The sequence below is a fragment of the Drosophila gunungcola genome (genome assembly GCF_025200985.1).
Source record: "Drosophila gunungcola strain Sukarami chromosome 2L unlocalized genomic scaffold, Dgunungcola_SK_2 000008F, whole genome shotgun sequence".
Lineage (NCBI taxonomy): Eukaryota > Metazoa > Arthropoda > Insecta > Diptera > Drosophilidae > Drosophila > Drosophila gunungcola.
Window position 1 is genome coordinate 2,384,143 of NW_026453163.1, and position 16,448 is coordinate 2,400,590.

Below are 16,448 nucleotides of genomic sequence, written 5' to 3' on the forward strand. Positions count from 1 at the left end.
TTTAATACAATATTTAAATTTATTTTACTGTTAAATCGTTATATGTTATAATTAATATGTATATAATATATATAGTTGTATATAGTAGGTTTATTCAATATATTTTTTTTTGTTTATTACGTTTACGATGCACATATATTGTATGTAGTTTATTTTGAATAGCTTTTACGTTTAGGTTAATTAAAAAAATATTTTTTGTATTAAAAGAAAAGGTTAAAATGAAATTGTTTTACAATTAACAGTCAGTGTGTTTTGTTTTCTAAAAATTTCTAATCGCTCGAATTAGTTCATAATTTTACTTTATCCTTCACTTAGTACATGTTAATTATTACAAATTTCTTATCTGCAAATAGGTTTCATAATCAAAACAGAAATCATATCCAGCTATATAAGCCACCAGTAAATAAAATTATTGATCTTATTAAATTACATCAGGTTGATTTGTTGTCCATTTTTTTAACATTACTTCAAACGGCTTTTTTTTCCTTTTTTTCTGGATGCACCCCATAGCAATTTCTGGATGGTGTTGTTGTTTGCTGCAGCCGATTTTACTGGAAATGCTGACCTGTAGTCAAAAATGACCAAAGTCAGTAGCATTCCCTCCACATACTTTAAACTCGAAAGGTGATCGATCATCTGGTCATTCGACCCCTTCGCGCGTCTTGCGTTCACATTGCCGCCCACTCTCTGACCTCGGTGTGACCTCTTCCACAACACGAACAAAAAAACAGACACATACAATCACACTCAGGCACGCACACCGATACAAAACGATACAGTTAAAAGAAAAAGATTCAAATTCAATAAATTTTCATAGATTTTGTTTTTTTTTTTTGTCAAAAATCGAAACGTTTTTCACACGTTTACTTTACTCGTTTACTTGATCATTGTTTTAGCATTTTTTGCTTTTGTTGTGTTGATTTTTTAAAAATTGTATAATTAGTTATAAAATGTAAGCATATGTATTTGTAATTTAAACGAAATTAAATTAGGAATTTATATCTGTAGGATTTGTTTTGTAGTAGTAGAGTACAAATTAAACGAAGAACACTAAGCAATAAATCACCGAAAAATAAAGTAAAGTATTTGTATCGTATATTGTAATTAAATGTATGTATTGTAAATCGATTTGTTGTAAATAAACAAATTAAAAATTAGTGTATGGTATTTTAATAGAAAAAATTACTTCATATTTTATAATATATGTGTATGGTAAATGTATTAGCATATAATATGTATGTTTCTCATTTTGTTTTTGTTGTTTTTTTTTCATCATTTTGTTTTGTAATAATAAATTGTAAAATCGCAATCATATAATCATCATTAAAATAGTTTACTTTCATCTTGCTTTACACACAGTGCGCGCTCGTTTAAGTGAGCGTGCAAAGTAGTTAAGAGTAAATATGTATAAGTAATTAAAGATATATATATGTTATGTTCATAATCAATTAAAGTTCTTCTCTTCCTTTTCCTCATTCTTTTCCTTTTACCCTCCTCTTTTCTCTCTGTGTCTTGCTTCTGTTCTTGTTGTTGGTATTAAATGGGGTTAAGTGTGAGTAGGTGTGCGTGTTGATGGTGTTGTTGTTGACTGATGTTATTGTAGTGCACACTTTTAGCTGGCTGTTGTCGTTGGTTGTTGTTGTTCCTGCTGTTGTTGTTGTCTGCTTGGCAAACGATGAAAATTTGAAAAAAAAAATGTGCAACGCAACTCTAAGCATCGTATTTTGTAACTTGTATAACTTGTCCTATTCTCTCTGCCTGCCTCCTTTTTTTTTACTCTGTACTTTTTACTTTCATTAACTGTAGCTTTAAATTTACGTTTCCTTTTGCTCTTTTTTTACTCATTTTTTCCTTTTTTTGTTTCCTTTCTATATATACTCGTCATATATATATATATATATTGTATATAAGTATGTATGTATATAGTTTTTATGTATATTGGTTAAGAGTGTGTTTTGTTGATTTCCATATCCATTATATTCAATCATCATTATCATGCTGCTGCTGCTTGGCTTCTTCACATCGCTTTAACTAAATAATAAATCCAACGCACTATATAATTCTAGTTTCAAGTTCAACTTTCGCTTAGATGTAAACGACCACGTACGCTTATTAATTAGGTTTCTTTATATATGTAGTTTAACTTTTAGCTAGTTTTTGTTTTGTTTACTTTAAATGGTAAATTTTTAATTTTGTAACGTATCTTTCCCATGTCAGTACCGCCCTTTCTCGCCACCACACTCTCTCATCTAGCGACCTATTAGACGATAAAACAATTGTCGGTTAGATTTGGCAATTGTCTGGGTTCAAAATCCAAGATATGGCGCCATATCTTCAACCACGTCAATGAGTCACAAAAGCTAAGGCAAGCACAGAGCTCTCGGAATCGACTACATCTGCAGCCAGTTCCTTCTCAAACCCTAACTTAAACCTTGTCGCTCGATCTAGAAATCGGGTGGCGGCGAAAGCCGATCGGAGACCGACGTGTTTTTGCTTTAAAATGTACAATTTCGAATTTCTATTTACTAATTTTAGTTATTAAGGGGATCTTTTACTTGTTTACTCTTTAAATAAAATTAAAAGTTATTATTTTCTTTGTGTTGGTATTTCGCACTCTATTCTTGATCTTCTTGTGTCTAATTAGCTAAACTTTATACTTGTAAATCATTACGTTTAAATCTTCACATTTCTATTTTGTTTGTTAATGCCATGTATCAGATGTATCTACGGGTTTTAGTTGGTTGGGAAGTTCTTGTTAGTTGATTCTGGCTGTTTGGTTTGTGAGTGTGGGATACAGGAGAATGTTTGTGGTGTGTGGTGTTTATGAGGCGCATGAAAGAAATAATGTTCTCTTGTCTGAATGTGAGTGTGTGCTGATGTTTTGCCTATGAATTACATACTCGCTGCTATAGGACATACATGTATATCTATTAATCTGACTTGTCGCTAGGTATTCTCGTGTTAAATTTGCTTCGCTTTAAATAATAGTTGTACAAGAGTTTTAAATATTAATTTCAACAACTGATCTGATCTGAAATAAAAACGAACAGACGACGCTTTAGCTTACAATTACCACCATCTTTTCTGTCTTCTTCATCATTCGCCGAGGACGACGCCGACGACGACATGCTCGCTCCGCCTGCTACTCCTCCTCCTCACGATCCACCTGCTTAGACAGCCTGCGAGGTTGCATAAGGTGGCTGCGTGGAGCTATCGTTGCCATACGCTGACCGCGGTCCGGCTCCGTAGTTGGAGGCGCCCTCCTGCTTCACGTAGTTGCTGTAGTCGTAGTCGTAGCCGGAACCATAGCCGCCGTAGTCATACTCAGATCCGGACTTGGAGGCCGAGTTTCCGGGTCCAGTTCGCGGCATGCCGCCCACGGGTCCGGTGGTTGAGGGACCGCCCGCTGCCCAGGTCTGGGCTCGCGAGTACATATCTGTGGCGGTGCCCGCTCCGGCTCCTGGTGCCCCAGTCGGTCCAGCAGAGTTGGGTGGCATGTTCCACGAATTCCAGCTGCCACCACCCGAAGGTCCCGAAGGAGCTCCGGTCGACGTCGAGTTGTACATGTCATAGCCGCCGTAGCCCTGCGTTTGCTGCGGTCCAGCGTAGTTTGACCACTGCGGTGGCGGTCCCTGGGGTCCTGGCGGAGCTCCCCAGCCTTGGTACGATCCCGGACCGCTGTTGCCATAGCCGTACTGCTGCTGCTGCGGCGATGTACCCCAGCCCTGATAGCCAGGCATCATGTTCGGCGCTCCAATAGGCATGTTTAGCGGCGGTCCGCCCATCTGGCCGTTCTGGCCCTGCATCATGTTGATGGGAGCATGGTGCGGTCCCCAGTGGCTGCACTCGTTGCCCAGCTTGCCATAGGCTCCGCCCACCGTGCTGTTGTTGGAGTTCTGACCACCAGATCCGTCACGAGGCTCGGCCTTCTTGATCTCGACCTGAGGAGCGAATTAATAATGGCGATTAATAATTTCGCACCATATAAAGTTAATTTCTATTCTTAAGACTAAAGGTAATCTGTTTACTAAAAGAATAAAGGATCTATATTTGTTTTGTCTGATAGCCCGTTGTTTATATTTATATTTATATTATCTTTATTAACAAAGAACAAAAAGAGATCAACCAATTAACCACTATAAAAAGTGGATGGAGGAAATGCAAAATAAATAGTTAATGAATTAATAGATTTTGTATTTCATTATATAGGTCAATCATATCAAAATTTGTACGGAAATTATCAAATATGTTATGTAAACGCGAAAAAAAGTAAGTAAGTCATTGTTATATATTAAATACAATTTGTGTAAAACTACTGGATCAACTAACTTCAAATAAGTGTTAAACTACTCATGAGGAAGACAAAACGAATTAATTTTTTCACAAAAAAGTTTTCATTAAAGTTATGGGGTTTTTAGTTATGATTGTTGTATGCATAAAAACAAATATATTTAGAAAGCGAACAAAAATGTCATGTCGTCAGCCGTAAGATATAGTCATCCGATTTTCGAAGGGTTGTGGCGAAAACGATAAACAATTTGCTTCGAGCATTTTAATAAAAACAGCTAATAGTTCCCATTTTAACTTTTTTTGAACCTGATCTGTCGGCATATAAAATTTGACTTCGAAACAGAGCTCGCAAATAACAGTTGACCGTTTTTCCTTTTAAGGTCTATGCCCGATCATAACCGAAAAAATATTTCTCGTTTGATTTCGTTCTGAACAGAACACTTCAATTGTTAACATTTTGGTTTTCGGTCGAGTGTTGTCGGATGTGCTACTAATTTACATTTTTTCAATGACAACTTACACAGAGCGCTTGAATCTAACGCTCACATATTGAGAATTAATAGATGAACAATAAATAAAATACTCGGCTCAAAGGGTCTTTGCCTTGCCTTTTTAACAATTTTGCCCTAATTAAAAATTTGCTAAATATTAATAACAAAAAGTGAAGGTTACAAGTTTTTTTTTGGTTTTTTGTTATATAGATCCAAGACCAACACTATACCACTTGTATATAAAAAAATAGTTTGGATATATATTATACTATCTATTTTGAGTGTGGTGACTATGCTTAATGTTGTCCAAAAACTGTAAAATGTTCGCATTAGGAAGTAAAAAGCGTTCGTCAGAATGAAGCTATGGACATAAAAATAAATGTTAAGTAGTTTTGCGAAAACGGCGTCTTCGGCTTTGGAGAGTGTCTCAACGCTATCCAAGTATGCAGAAAACAGTGCAAATTATATCTGGCCAACCTCTGCTGATCAGGGATATAAATGTTGCTAAGAGCCACAAGAACAACCGAAACAAAACGGAAACGGAAATCGGTTGTTCGTTAACTAAAGACCGTTTGACTCACTGAGCTATGTGAACTGTTCAGATCTGACATTTTGGTCAAAAGGTCCTAAAGTGAGACTTATTTTTGGAGATTGAAATACGGTTCAGTGTTATTAGCTAGCTCTGCTTCGAAAGCCCCTAGCTTTTGAACAGAGCGAGTAAGTTACACTTGAACGAGTATATATAGTATATATATGTATACAGATTTTTGATAAAACCCAAGTTGATAGCCAAATTTTGAATAATAAAACGATTTTACAAATAAAAACTCAGTTAAGTTCTGCCCCAAAGATTAGTGATTTTTCCTGGCGAACACCCACCTGCTTGCCATTCAAATTGATGTACCGCTCGTTAGTCACGTGCTCCACGGAGGACTCCTCCTCGAAAGAAAGGAAACCAAAGCCGCGAGACTTCTTCTTCTCCTGGTCGTACATGATGACCACCTCGGTGACCTTGCCGTAGCGTCCAAAGAAGGTGCGCAGATCGGTCTCAGTGACGTTCGAGGGCAGGCCGCCCAGGAAGACCTTGTAGCCACCGCCTTTCTTGGGTTTCTGCAGCGTACGCGGATTGCACGGCTTGGGGTCGATGGTGCGGCCGTCTAGCGTGTGCGGTCCGTTCTGCAGCACGTGGTTTACATTGGTGGGGTCGGCAAAGGTCACAAAGCCAAAGCCTCGCGACCTGCCGCTCTCGTTGTTCTTCATAACCACGCAGTCGATGATGTCTCCGAAGCGGCAGAAGTAGCGCGACAGATTCTCCTGCGTCGTCTCCCAGGACAAGCCGCCCACAAACAGTTTACCCCTCTCGTCTTCCTCCATGATGTTGTTCTGGTTGTGGTTGTGAGCTATAGCGCCGGGTAGGTTCTCAATAATTGACGTAATTTTGCCGCTTTTTTATTAACACGGGGTGCAAAGAAATTAACTTGTGTTCGGTTGGTAGCTGTTTTTGGGGATCACTTTTTGAATTTTTACACTGTTGCTGGTGTTTTTGTGGTTTTGTATGTATCTTAGTTTGGTTTCAACGTTGCCAAAGTTCTTTTCCTTCAAAACAATTAAACAAAAGCCACGACGTTCACACGTAACTTTCTATCGTAACATTATTGATGTTGTTGTTGCAGGCACATGGAAAGAGACAGAGATGAAATAAAAGAAATCTGGTTAGTCAAATCGCTACACAGAAAAAAAAATCATTAAGATAAGACATACCTAAATTTATATTATGTTTATTTATTTAATTTAAAACAAATTTGTTAATTTAACTATGTATCTGTCTTAAGGATATTTTTTGCTCTTTAATGGTTCCTTGATCTTAAGACGTTTCAAATTAAAAAATTGTCCCATTTTTATTGTTTTTCCACCTAGCAAACGTTATTTCCCAACTTTTCTATTACTGTTGACGATTTCGAATTTTTGTACCAAATTGATATGCTGGCACAATATGCAAATCCATATCATATCATAACATTTATTTTTCATGTAAAGATCTTGGGTAGAAACTACCAGATGACAAAAACACATACGCAAGCAACGAAAGAGAGCCAAATAGTAAGAATAGGTAATTATGAAAGGCGCAGGTAGGCAGCAAGAGAAAAAGCGGCAGAAGCAACCGGCCGGTACACACTCACACATACAGAAACAAACGCAGCTGAAGGCATTCCTTAGTACGTGTATGTGTGCCGTCTAACTGCTTTTGTACACGTTCACAAGTTTTCTCGCTGGTTTGCTCCTCTTGCTCCCTATTATCTTCTTTTTTCACTTGTTTTTACACGGCTATGTGAAAGCATTGTTTTCTTTTCGCTGTGTCACGAGCGGATTTGTTGTTGTAACTAAGTCCCCAGCCTCACTAACACACACACATGCCGCCTATCAATGAGAACAACGAACTTATTTCCAAGGTGAAAGAGAGCTGTCGCCGGTTCACCACATTTGCGCGCCATTTGCCAAGGGATTCCAGGTTGTAGCCAGATGTAGGCTAAGTAAACACATTTTCACAAATATTTTTTAAGTTTTGATGATAACGCCATCATAGAGTGAACATAAACGGTCTTAATTGTCAAATAAACCCTGTTTTGGCCTACTCGTAATTCGCTCGCAGACATTTTGCCCATTGACATGAATAAAAAAATGTGGCAACGCCATGTGTGACGTGAAAGCGAATGGAAACCGAAAAGCAAACGTACCAAAAAGCAATGTCCTCAAATAAATATTAATTCCGTCGAAAGACAACACAACAGTTCTTTTGAGTTTTCCTGTAGTTTGAAGATTAGTTTTTTTTTTTTCTGGCGGAGTAATCACGACTGAACTGAATGAATGGCACCGAGAGTGTGTGGGAAATTCACCACGGCAGAGGCAACGAAGAAAAAAAAAACAAAATGGAAGACGTGCCTGATGAAAAAAAAATGCTACAACAAAGAAATGTTAAGAAATGTTTTAAACTGTCGATTCTTAGAAAAGGGAACACATTTTACTTTATTTTTACTCTTCTTTTTTTCTACAAAACGTATTATAACAGGAAAGTCACCAAATCACAAAACACACAGGTTACATCAAATCCACTTTTAACATTTCAGCTTAAATACATTCCGAGAAATGTTAGCGAATTTAACCAAGATTTCTACTACGCAATTTTACAATTTTCGCACAATTTTTGTATTTTGCACCGCAATCTGCTGGCGCTGTGTGAGTGCATGAGTTGGCCGTACGTGTGCGCGTGCGAGCGTGTGTGTACGCGAATGGCCGCCGAGCGTCCGGCGGTGGTGTGCGTGTGCGTTGGTGTGGTGTTATACATAGCATTTTTTCGTATGTATGTAGAAAAATATGAAATTTTCCACTTTGATGGGTGGAAATAGAGTGCCGAAAGTGGCACCGAAAAGCGATGAAAACTGCACAGGCCTCCGCAAGCCGAAAAATTAAAGAGCAAAAAAGCAATCTAAAAAGTCGAACGAATATTACCCACACAAATACAACCGCACGGCGAGCGATGGCAGCTGCGTCAAGTATTCAGGCGTTTTTTTTTTTGGAAAGGAAAAGCTGGGCAGGCATTTTGTTAAAGCACCGTAATTGTTATGTAAAGGCGATTTTCAGTCGCTTCCCATTCTTACCGTTTGTGCCAAGTGTTCGTCTGTGGTTTTTTAAAGATTTCGCACTGCAAATTCACTAAATTTAAGTGTTTTTTCCTTAAAAAACTAGCTTATAAATAATTGTATGATTTTGATGCATACGATATTATAACCTAACTTATATGATAAATCGCCGCCACGTTTAATGCTGTGTGACCGCCACTCGCCATAAAAAAATACCAAAGGTATCTGAAAATGTACTAAAAAATAGTCGTTATTGTACTGAAATATACTAGAAATGTAAAACATATTTAAAATAAAAAAGATTAAATATATATTATTTTGTAAAAATAATAAAACAATTTTGATTAGGTACTCGGCATATAGAGACTGCGACGAATTTAAACTAATGGATTTTTTGTTATGCTTTTCAATTCTCAACAGCCTATAATACAAATAATTAATTAGACTTTATTAATTGAACTGCTTTTAAAAAAACAAAACAAAAAATTTATAAAGATTTCTTTCCAAAAACGGGATCGATGGTGCTACTGTGTTTTTGCCGACCCTGCATGCAGGCGTCGCCAGCCCTTCCTGTTATTGAAGGACCGTTCACGACGACTAAGCATAGTTTTTGGTATATTTATGCAGAGTACTCAGGTTTTTTACAACCGTCCAGCCACGGTCACTCTGTTTGCTACCCGGTAAAATGAGTTTTGCGCTGCATTAAATAGAAAATAAACATACAAATTCGCAGTTGCCGGCCGTGATAAGTGATTAAAAACCTTTGCCAGTGCGCGTCTAGCCGATCGAGCTTCTCAGGAAGGTGGTGGCAAGCGAATCTGTCCCATCATCGATTTTTTCTGCGCTGCTGCTGCTACTGCCACATTAACACAGCCCAGAGAAAAGCGAAATAAACAGAAATGTCGCGCCATCCGAGCGATAGGAAGGTGTACGTGGGCGATCTGGGCAACAATGCTCGCAAAAACGATCTGGAATATGTGTTTGGGGCGTACGGCAGTCTGCGCAGCGTTTGGATTGCCCGCAATCCGCCGGGCTTCGCCTTCGTGGAGTTCGAAAGTGCCCGTGATGCGGCGGATGCGGTGCGCGGCTTGGATGGACGTACGGTCTGTGGACGTCGTGCCCGGGTAGAGTTGTCCACTGGGAAGTACGCAAGATCCGGTGGAGGAGGAGGAGGCGGAGGTGGTGGTCCCGGAGGCGGAGGACAAGGAGGACGCGACCGAGGAGGTGGCGGCGGTCGTGGTGACGATAAGTGCTATGAGTGCGGTGGACGCGGGCACTTCGCACGCCACTGCCGCGAACGCAAGGCCAGGCAGCGACGCAGGTAAGTGCATTTTGCATTCGCCATTTCCATTTTTCATTCATTGCCAAAAAACGATTATTTTTTAACATGGCGAGGGATCCGCATACATACATACAAGCGTGTGTGTGTATGCCCATGCAAAAATGTTGAATTTGTTTGGTCTGTGGTGAAACTATTGACCCGCATTTGTGGTGAAAAACCGCCCGTTAGCCGCCTGCAACCCTGGTTTATGTTAAAACTAAACAGCGTGCTGTTTCTTGTGGAGTGTGCTGTTAAGGGCAGTGAGACGGATGTACAATAACAGCACACACACGTGTTTGCCGATGTATATAATACCTTATATTTAACGCAGGGTATATCTGTTCGGTATTGACAAGGTAACATTAACTGTTAACTGGCTTGAGAAATTTGGTTGCAAACTCTTTTGTCAAATTTAAAAATAATATTTTTTTAACATGAAAGAAGTGAGTAAAATGCAGTCAGAATATAATATAAATATATATTTGATTTAATAAATTAAATATAAAATCTGTGATACAAAGAAAACAGTAAATCTCAGAAATATTTAAGAAGGGTGTCATATAGTCTGCTGTTTACAGGCTTGTAACGTGTTCAATTCGTATTCCCGCTTTACGGTTCGTGGTGAATTATCTGCAGTGCTGTTAAGCGCTAACCGAGTGGCAACGCCGCAGACCTCTCGCACACGTGCTTGCGCTTCACTTTGGATTTTTTCTTTCACACGCGGCACACGGAAAAGAAGGTTAAGTTGCTGCTGGCTGCCGAGAGTTTCATTGGTTTTTAATTAATTTATAACTAAAACTAAATGAGCAGAGTGTGACGCGATGTTTGTGCTCTACGAAACGCCGGCGGGCTACGCAATTTTCAAGCTGCTGGACGAGAAAAAGCTGGAGCAGGTGGACAATCTGTACCTTGAGTTCGAGACTCCGGAGAAGGCCAACAAACTGCTCAAACTGAAGCACTTTGAGAAATTCAACGACACCACAGAGGCGCTGGCCGCAGCCACGGCGGCGGTGGAGGGCAAGGTGGCCAAACCGCTGAAAAAGACCCTTAAAAAGCTGCTCGTCGACGACGTACAGTCCTCGCTTTTGGTCGCGGATGCCAAACTGGGCACCGCCATCAAGGAAAAACTGTCTGTGCAGTGCGTCTGCAACACAGGCGTTCAAGAGCTGATGCGCTGCATCCGCCAGCAGGCGGACAGTCTGCTCGGCGGCCTACCCAAACGCGAAATGACCGCCATGGCCCTAGGTCTCGCCCACTCCTTGTCGCGCTACAAGCTCAAGTTCTCGCCGGACAAGATCGACACCATGATTGTGCAGGCCCAGTGTTTGTTGGACGACCTGGACAAGGAGCTGAACAATTATATGATGCGCGCCCGCGAGTGGTACGGTTGGCACTTTCCCGAGTTGGGCAAGATTATCACCGACAATATTGCCTTCGTTAAGACCATTAAGCTAGTGGGTACCAGGGACAACATGGCCGCCAGCGATCTGTCTGACATTTTGCCTGAAGATGTAGAGGAGAAGGTAAAGGAGGCGGCCGAGATCTCGATGGGCACCGAAATCTCCGACGAGGATGTGCTAAATATCCAGTGCCTGTGCGACGAGATCATATCCATCAACGATTACCGCATTCACCTGTACGACTACTTGAAGGCTAGGATGATGGCCATGGCACCCAATTTGACGGTACTTGTGGGCGATACAGTAGGCGCTCGGCTTATTGCCCATGCCGGTTCGCTGATCAACCTGGCCAAGCATCCCTCATCCACCGTGCAAATCCTGGGCGCCGAAAAGGCCCTCTTCCGTGCGCTAAAGACCAAGAAGGATACGCCTAAGTACGGTTTGATCTACCACGCCCAGTTGGTGGGTCAGGCCAGCCAGAAGAACAAGGGCAAGATGTCGCGTTCGTTGGCGGCCAAGGCGTCGCTGGCTACGCGAGTGGATGCCTTCGGCGAGGAGGCCACCTTTGAGCTGGGTGCGGCGCACAAAGTGAAGTTGGAGTCGCGGTTGCGCTTACTTGAAGAGGGCAACCTGCGCAAACTATCGGGCACCGGCAAGGCGAAGGCGAAGTTCGAGAAGTACCAGGCGAAGAGGTGGGTTATAGCAGAAAATTATATAAGAGTTGACCGATTTCCAGTGATGATACTCAAAAGGTTTCGCAATTATCTGATTACAATGACGATAAACCTTGGCTGTCTGAGCGAAATTGAGTTAACCACCAGGACATTTCTCGTTTGTTCTGTTTACTAATTTATTCATTGATTTTTCAGTGAGGTGTTCACTTACCAACCGGAGGCCGACAACACCTTGAATGTCAAGAAACGCAAGCACTCCGAGTCCGAGCAGACGCCTGTTAAGAAGGAAATCAAGGATGAGGTCAAGGAGGAGTCGGTTGAAGAGGACGCGGAAGTCAAGTCCGAAAAGAAGAAGAAAAAGAAGAAGAAGGAAAAGCAGGAGGAGACTGTTGCTCCTGAGCCCGAGGATGAGCCGACGCCATCCAAGAAAAAGAAAAAGTCCAAGCACCAGGAGTAATTCCTCTTCTTGACTAGTTTTAGGTCTTAAGAATAGCATCCTAGGTAACCTTACTGTAAAGTATAGGATTTTACAATTATCAACAAGAGTAAAGTTTCTGTTGTACATTAGAAATAAAATGTAATATTTGAAAAAAAAAATTGGTGTACATAATAATTGAGTTGCTCGCGACAAATAATTCGTATTGATTTTCGTTCAGGATCAAATTTTCAATTATTAAGACAGCAATTACATAAGTAACGCATTTTAAAGCTCTAAAAACAATAAGTCTTCACACTTAACAGCGTTCTTAAATATAAGGAACTTCTTGACAATTTATAAAAACAATAAATTGCGTGAAAACTTTTCTTAAGTGTTAGATAACAGTAAATTTGGTTTTTAGAAAAGTAAACAAAACTAATTCATTTAAATACAATTATGATAAACAACATTTTATAGGCTTGGATTGTGCTTTTTATTAATTTGTTTTCAACATATAATAGAATGCCACTTACATAACTAATTCAATGAGCTTTTGAAGTTTTTGGGAATTTCAAAATTTGCCAATACAGTTACTACAGTTGTTTTTTATAAAGATATTCTGTAACTTTCGACCACAAATTTTACATCAGGATTCAGTCATCAGATCACAGTCTCCTTGCTAACATGTTGAATTTTCATAATTTTTTATAAATGCATTAAGATAAATTAAGCGAAAAATTGGCCAATTCATAGTAGTTTTCTTCCAGTAAATGGATCGACAATAAAAGAAAGACTAAATATTAAGAAACTATTTTATAAAAGAAGAACATTTTTAGTTAACAAATTTAATGAGAATGTTTGGGCAGTACATTTTTGTACGAATTCTAAGCCCATCAGTTCTTGTTTTCAAGCCTTACAACATTTCTTAGAAGCAGCTACCGACTTTGGAGGCCAATCTGTAACTCTCCGCGTTGCAAGAAGTTCGATTGACTGCGGTGAAGAGACCAATGAAGCAGAAAGCTTTTACGTCAGCTCCAGAGGTTTGCTTGCATCACGAAGCCAGGCATTTTGAGCATTTTGTGGTTCAGGGCGTGCTATATAAAAGCGAATGCAACTGGTGCCAGTTGAACAAGAAAACAATGCGAGATGCATGGTCATCTGAAGCTGCTGTTGGTCCTGGGACTCCTGCTGACCTACGCGGCGGCCAAGAAAAAGGAGTCGTCGTCGTCCGAGGAGGAGGAGGAGGGTGGCGACAAGTACGAGAAGAAAAAGTTCGGTGCAGAGGAGCACAAGGGTGAGCACGGACACAAGGAACACAAGGAGTGGGAGGAGGACGAAAAGAAGCACCACGAGCTGGAGGATCACGAGCACCACCACGGGGACAAGGGATCGAAGAAGAAGAAGCACTACGATGAGAAGGACGAGCACGGTGAGAAGCATGAACACGGCGCCCACAAGAAGGGCGGCAAGCACCATCACAAAAAGAAGCACAAGAAGGGCCACAAGGAATTGGAATACCACAAAAAGTTCAAGAAGGATGAGTATGTCAAGGAGAAGAAGTTCTACGATGACGAGCACAAGGGCGGCCATCACAAGAAGTACGGAAAGGAGCACCATCACCATGCTGAGGAGCACGGCGAGCACAAGAAGGGCGAAAAGCACGAGGGCGGCAAGAAGAAGGGCCACAAGAAACACCACGGTCACTACAAGAAGGGCCATCACGACGAGGACCACAAGAAGTACAAGAAGGAGCACAAGCACGGGGAGAGCTTCGAGGAAAAGAAAGAGCACGGCAAGAAGGGCTCCAAGAAGCACGGCCACAAGCACTACAAAAAAAAGGGCGAAAAGCATTAAGTAGGAAAAAGTATCTTAAAGGCTTCCACAAATGTGATTTTTTTAAGAGTTGTGGCATTAAAAACGGGCAAGGTGCTAACAAATATTTGTTTTATATTATTTTATGCAAGATATACGCACAGTGTCGATATAAAAATCTTGACCAGTGGATCGCCTATTTTTAGTTTTGGAGAAGAATAAAAACAAACAATTGGTGTTAGCTTAATAGCTGCATATAAACATGAAAATGTTTGTTCCTATGACCTGAAATTTTTCATTAATTTTTGCTATCTATGACATAAAGTTTTGTACATTGTTTATGTTTTTCATTTAGATTTAAATGATTTCTTTGTGTTATTAACAGGAAATGGGTGAATAATAATCAGTAAAGCATGCTTTATAAAATTCATTCTGCATAGGAATAAGGTTTTTCGTTTACAATTAATAAGCCAACCGCTCCCTTTTTATAAAAAGAAAAGTGGAGGGTGATCTTTGAGAAACTTAGCTTTTAGCGGACAAGACCAATAGTATTACTGTTGCCATCGTTGACCCTCAAAATTTTTTTGACTTGCTCACCTTTATAACCGAATTGCTAATGACAATCTCTGTACTCTTTTCCCATTGCAGAAGCAACTCGTTCAGCAGATCTCGCAGCACATCCCGTCGCCGGCGCACTCGCTCCAAGTCCGGCACCCGTTCCCGCAGTCGGTCCGCCGTGTCAGTGAGCCGCCGTTCCGGCCGCTCAAACGGACGCGACGAGAACGGATCGGCGTCGCGGTACAGCGACCACGAGCGCAACGGCAGCGGAGCGGTGGAATCTCCACCGCCGCCAAAGCGGCGCTACGAGGACGATGATGATGACCGGGTCAGGGGATCGCCGGGGTCACGTTCCCGATCTCGATCGGCGTCGCCGGCAGTGCGCCGTGGATCACCGCCCAGGCGTCGCGGAGACTCGTCCGCCTCACGGTCCGTGTCCAGGGACTAGCGACTGCGAACGGATGCAGACAAAGCCCGTGCTAAGATGAGGGCCTGAGCTGCAACCCCCCGATGAACCCGGCAAAGTGGGGCACCACCCTGGACTGGACTCCTCCCCTCATTCCCAAAAACCTCACGTGAAACAAGACAGATTCCCAAATACTTTTTCATGCAGTATCCATCTACGGTTTAGTTGTCCCAGAACCATATTAGTTAAGGGTTTTAATTTATAGTGGAACTCGAGTATGCATATTTAGGTATTCTTTTGTTCCAACACAACAACAGTAAGCAAATGCAGAACAAATAAGAGCGCTTCGGAGAATCATTTGACGGAAAGAAATATAAGATATAAGAATGGATCGGCAGCCGCAGATTATCGATCTAGTCAAGTTTGCTATGTAAATTCATTTGCCTTTGGATTTTTATTGCTAGCCCTGGAAATATACTCGAATGCGCAGGAGACGAAGCATGGCCACCATTTTCATGTCAATTTTAAACATTTTTTCAACTTATACTACTTAGCACACATGATTATTCGCCTCCAAACTCTGTATGATGCGTTTCAATATTCGTAATAATTAAGTCTTGCAGTTGTGCAGAATAATTATTCATAAATTGATGTCGTAGTTAAGTATTAAACAAATACATATGTATGGATTCTTGAGATGTGTGTTTGAATTATATAGCAAATGCGCTGAACACTAAAATACACAAATATTCAATCAATAAATTAAATGCCAAAAAAGTAGTTCTGTATTTAAATTGAGTGGTCACCGCTGGAAAACATAATTCGGACTGGTAACTTCGTTTTGGAAAATTTGTCGGTCTTGTTTTAGGATTCTTTCCATTCTGGATACCGCCGCACTGAGCAGATATTTTTTATAAGTTATGAGCGGAATCGGACCACTATATCATCTAGAATAATTTATAACTTTGCTGTTTTTCAGTTATTTGTCTTTCAGAATTGCTGTTTTTGTTTCATTAAAATCAGACGACTTTATAAGCTCCAATGGAAACAATCCAAAAATATATGAAGAAAATTATAACTTCACTGTTTTTTAATTGATTTGAATATACTTCGATACTTGGTAATGGTTTATTTTACTGTAAAAAAATTGGCATAATTATAAAAAAAAAGTTTAGCAGCAAAAATTGACATTATTATTAAGGCCTCAGATAACATTATCTTAACTCCAGTAATCAGTAGAGAACGGATTACAAACTTGAAGACATGGCCGGTTTGTAATGCATGTCAGATACAATATGCAACATATGTTGTATGGTTAGTGATACAACTCAAGATAAAATTGAAAAAACGTACTAAAAAAAAACCTGGGTCTTAATTGATGCTGGCTAGACTTCCGTACCAGTGTGTCACTAAAAGTATGTATTTTTCACTCCAAAAACG

At 40.4% G+C, this 16,448-nt stretch overlaps 4 protein-coding genes and 1 non-coding gene across 7 annotated transcripts; 4 read left to right on the forward strand and 1 right to left on the reverse strand.

Moving 5' to 3' along the window:
* Positions 1–804: 804 nt before the first annotated feature.
* LOC128253353 (heterogeneous nuclear ribonucleoprotein 27C) lies at positions 805–8,615 on the reverse strand. 3 transcript variants are annotated; one of them, XM_052981695.1, is made up of 3 exons: positions 8,438–8,615; positions 5,661–6,418; positions 805–3,941 (listed from the first exon to the last, which is right to left on the reverse strand). In XM_052981695.1, exons 2-3 carry the CDS (start codon positions 6,153–6,155, stop codon positions 3,171–3,173), a joined length of 1,266 nt encoding a protein of 421 aa, XP_052837655.1. In that variant the 5' UTR covers positions 6,156–6,418; positions 8,438–8,615; the 3' UTR covers positions 805–3,170. The 3 variants fall into 3 exon arrangements, with proteins under 3 accessions (XP_052837655.1, XP_052837654.1, XP_052837656.1); XM_052981694.1 differs by having other exon boundaries at positions 5,661–6,422; XM_052981696.1 differs by lacking the exon at positions 8,438–8,615 and adding an exon at positions 7,517–7,670 and having other exon boundaries at positions 5,661–6,422.
* Positions 8,616–9,057: 442 nt separating this feature from the next.
* Positions 9,058–15,702, forward strand: LOC128253357 (probable splicing factor, arginine/serine-rich 6). The gene is made up of 2 exons (XM_052981700.1): positions 9,058–9,740; positions 14,693–15,702. Exons 1-2 carry the CDS (start codon positions 9,319–9,321, stop codon positions 15,048–15,050), a joined length of 780 nt encoding a protein of 259 aa, XP_052837660.1. The 5' UTR covers positions 9,058–9,318; the 3' UTR covers positions 15,051–15,702.
* On the forward strand, positions 10,400–12,411 carry LOC128253350 (nucleolar protein 58). Its single transcript, XM_052981682.1, has 2 exons — positions 10,400–11,832; positions 12,010–12,411. Exons 1-2 carry the CDS (start codon positions 10,562–10,564, stop codon positions 12,269–12,271), a joined length of 1,533 nt encoding a protein of 510 aa, XP_052837642.1. The 5' UTR covers positions 10,400–10,561; the 3' UTR covers positions 12,272–12,411.
* Positions 11,871–11,943, forward strand: LOC128253466 (small nucleolar RNA SNORD53/SNORD92). The gene has a single exon (XR_008267455.1). It is a non-coding gene; the product is annotated as a small nucleolar RNA SNORD53/SNORD92 (small nucleolar RNA).
* On the forward strand, positions 13,110–14,234 carry LOC128253358 (histidine-rich glycoprotein). The gene has a single exon (XM_052981702.1). It carries the CDS (start codon positions 13,379–13,381, stop codon positions 14,084–14,086), a length of 708 nt encoding a protein of 235 aa, XP_052837662.1. The 5' UTR covers positions 13,110–13,378; the 3' UTR covers positions 14,087–14,234.
* Positions 15,703–16,448: the final 746 nt, after the last annotated feature.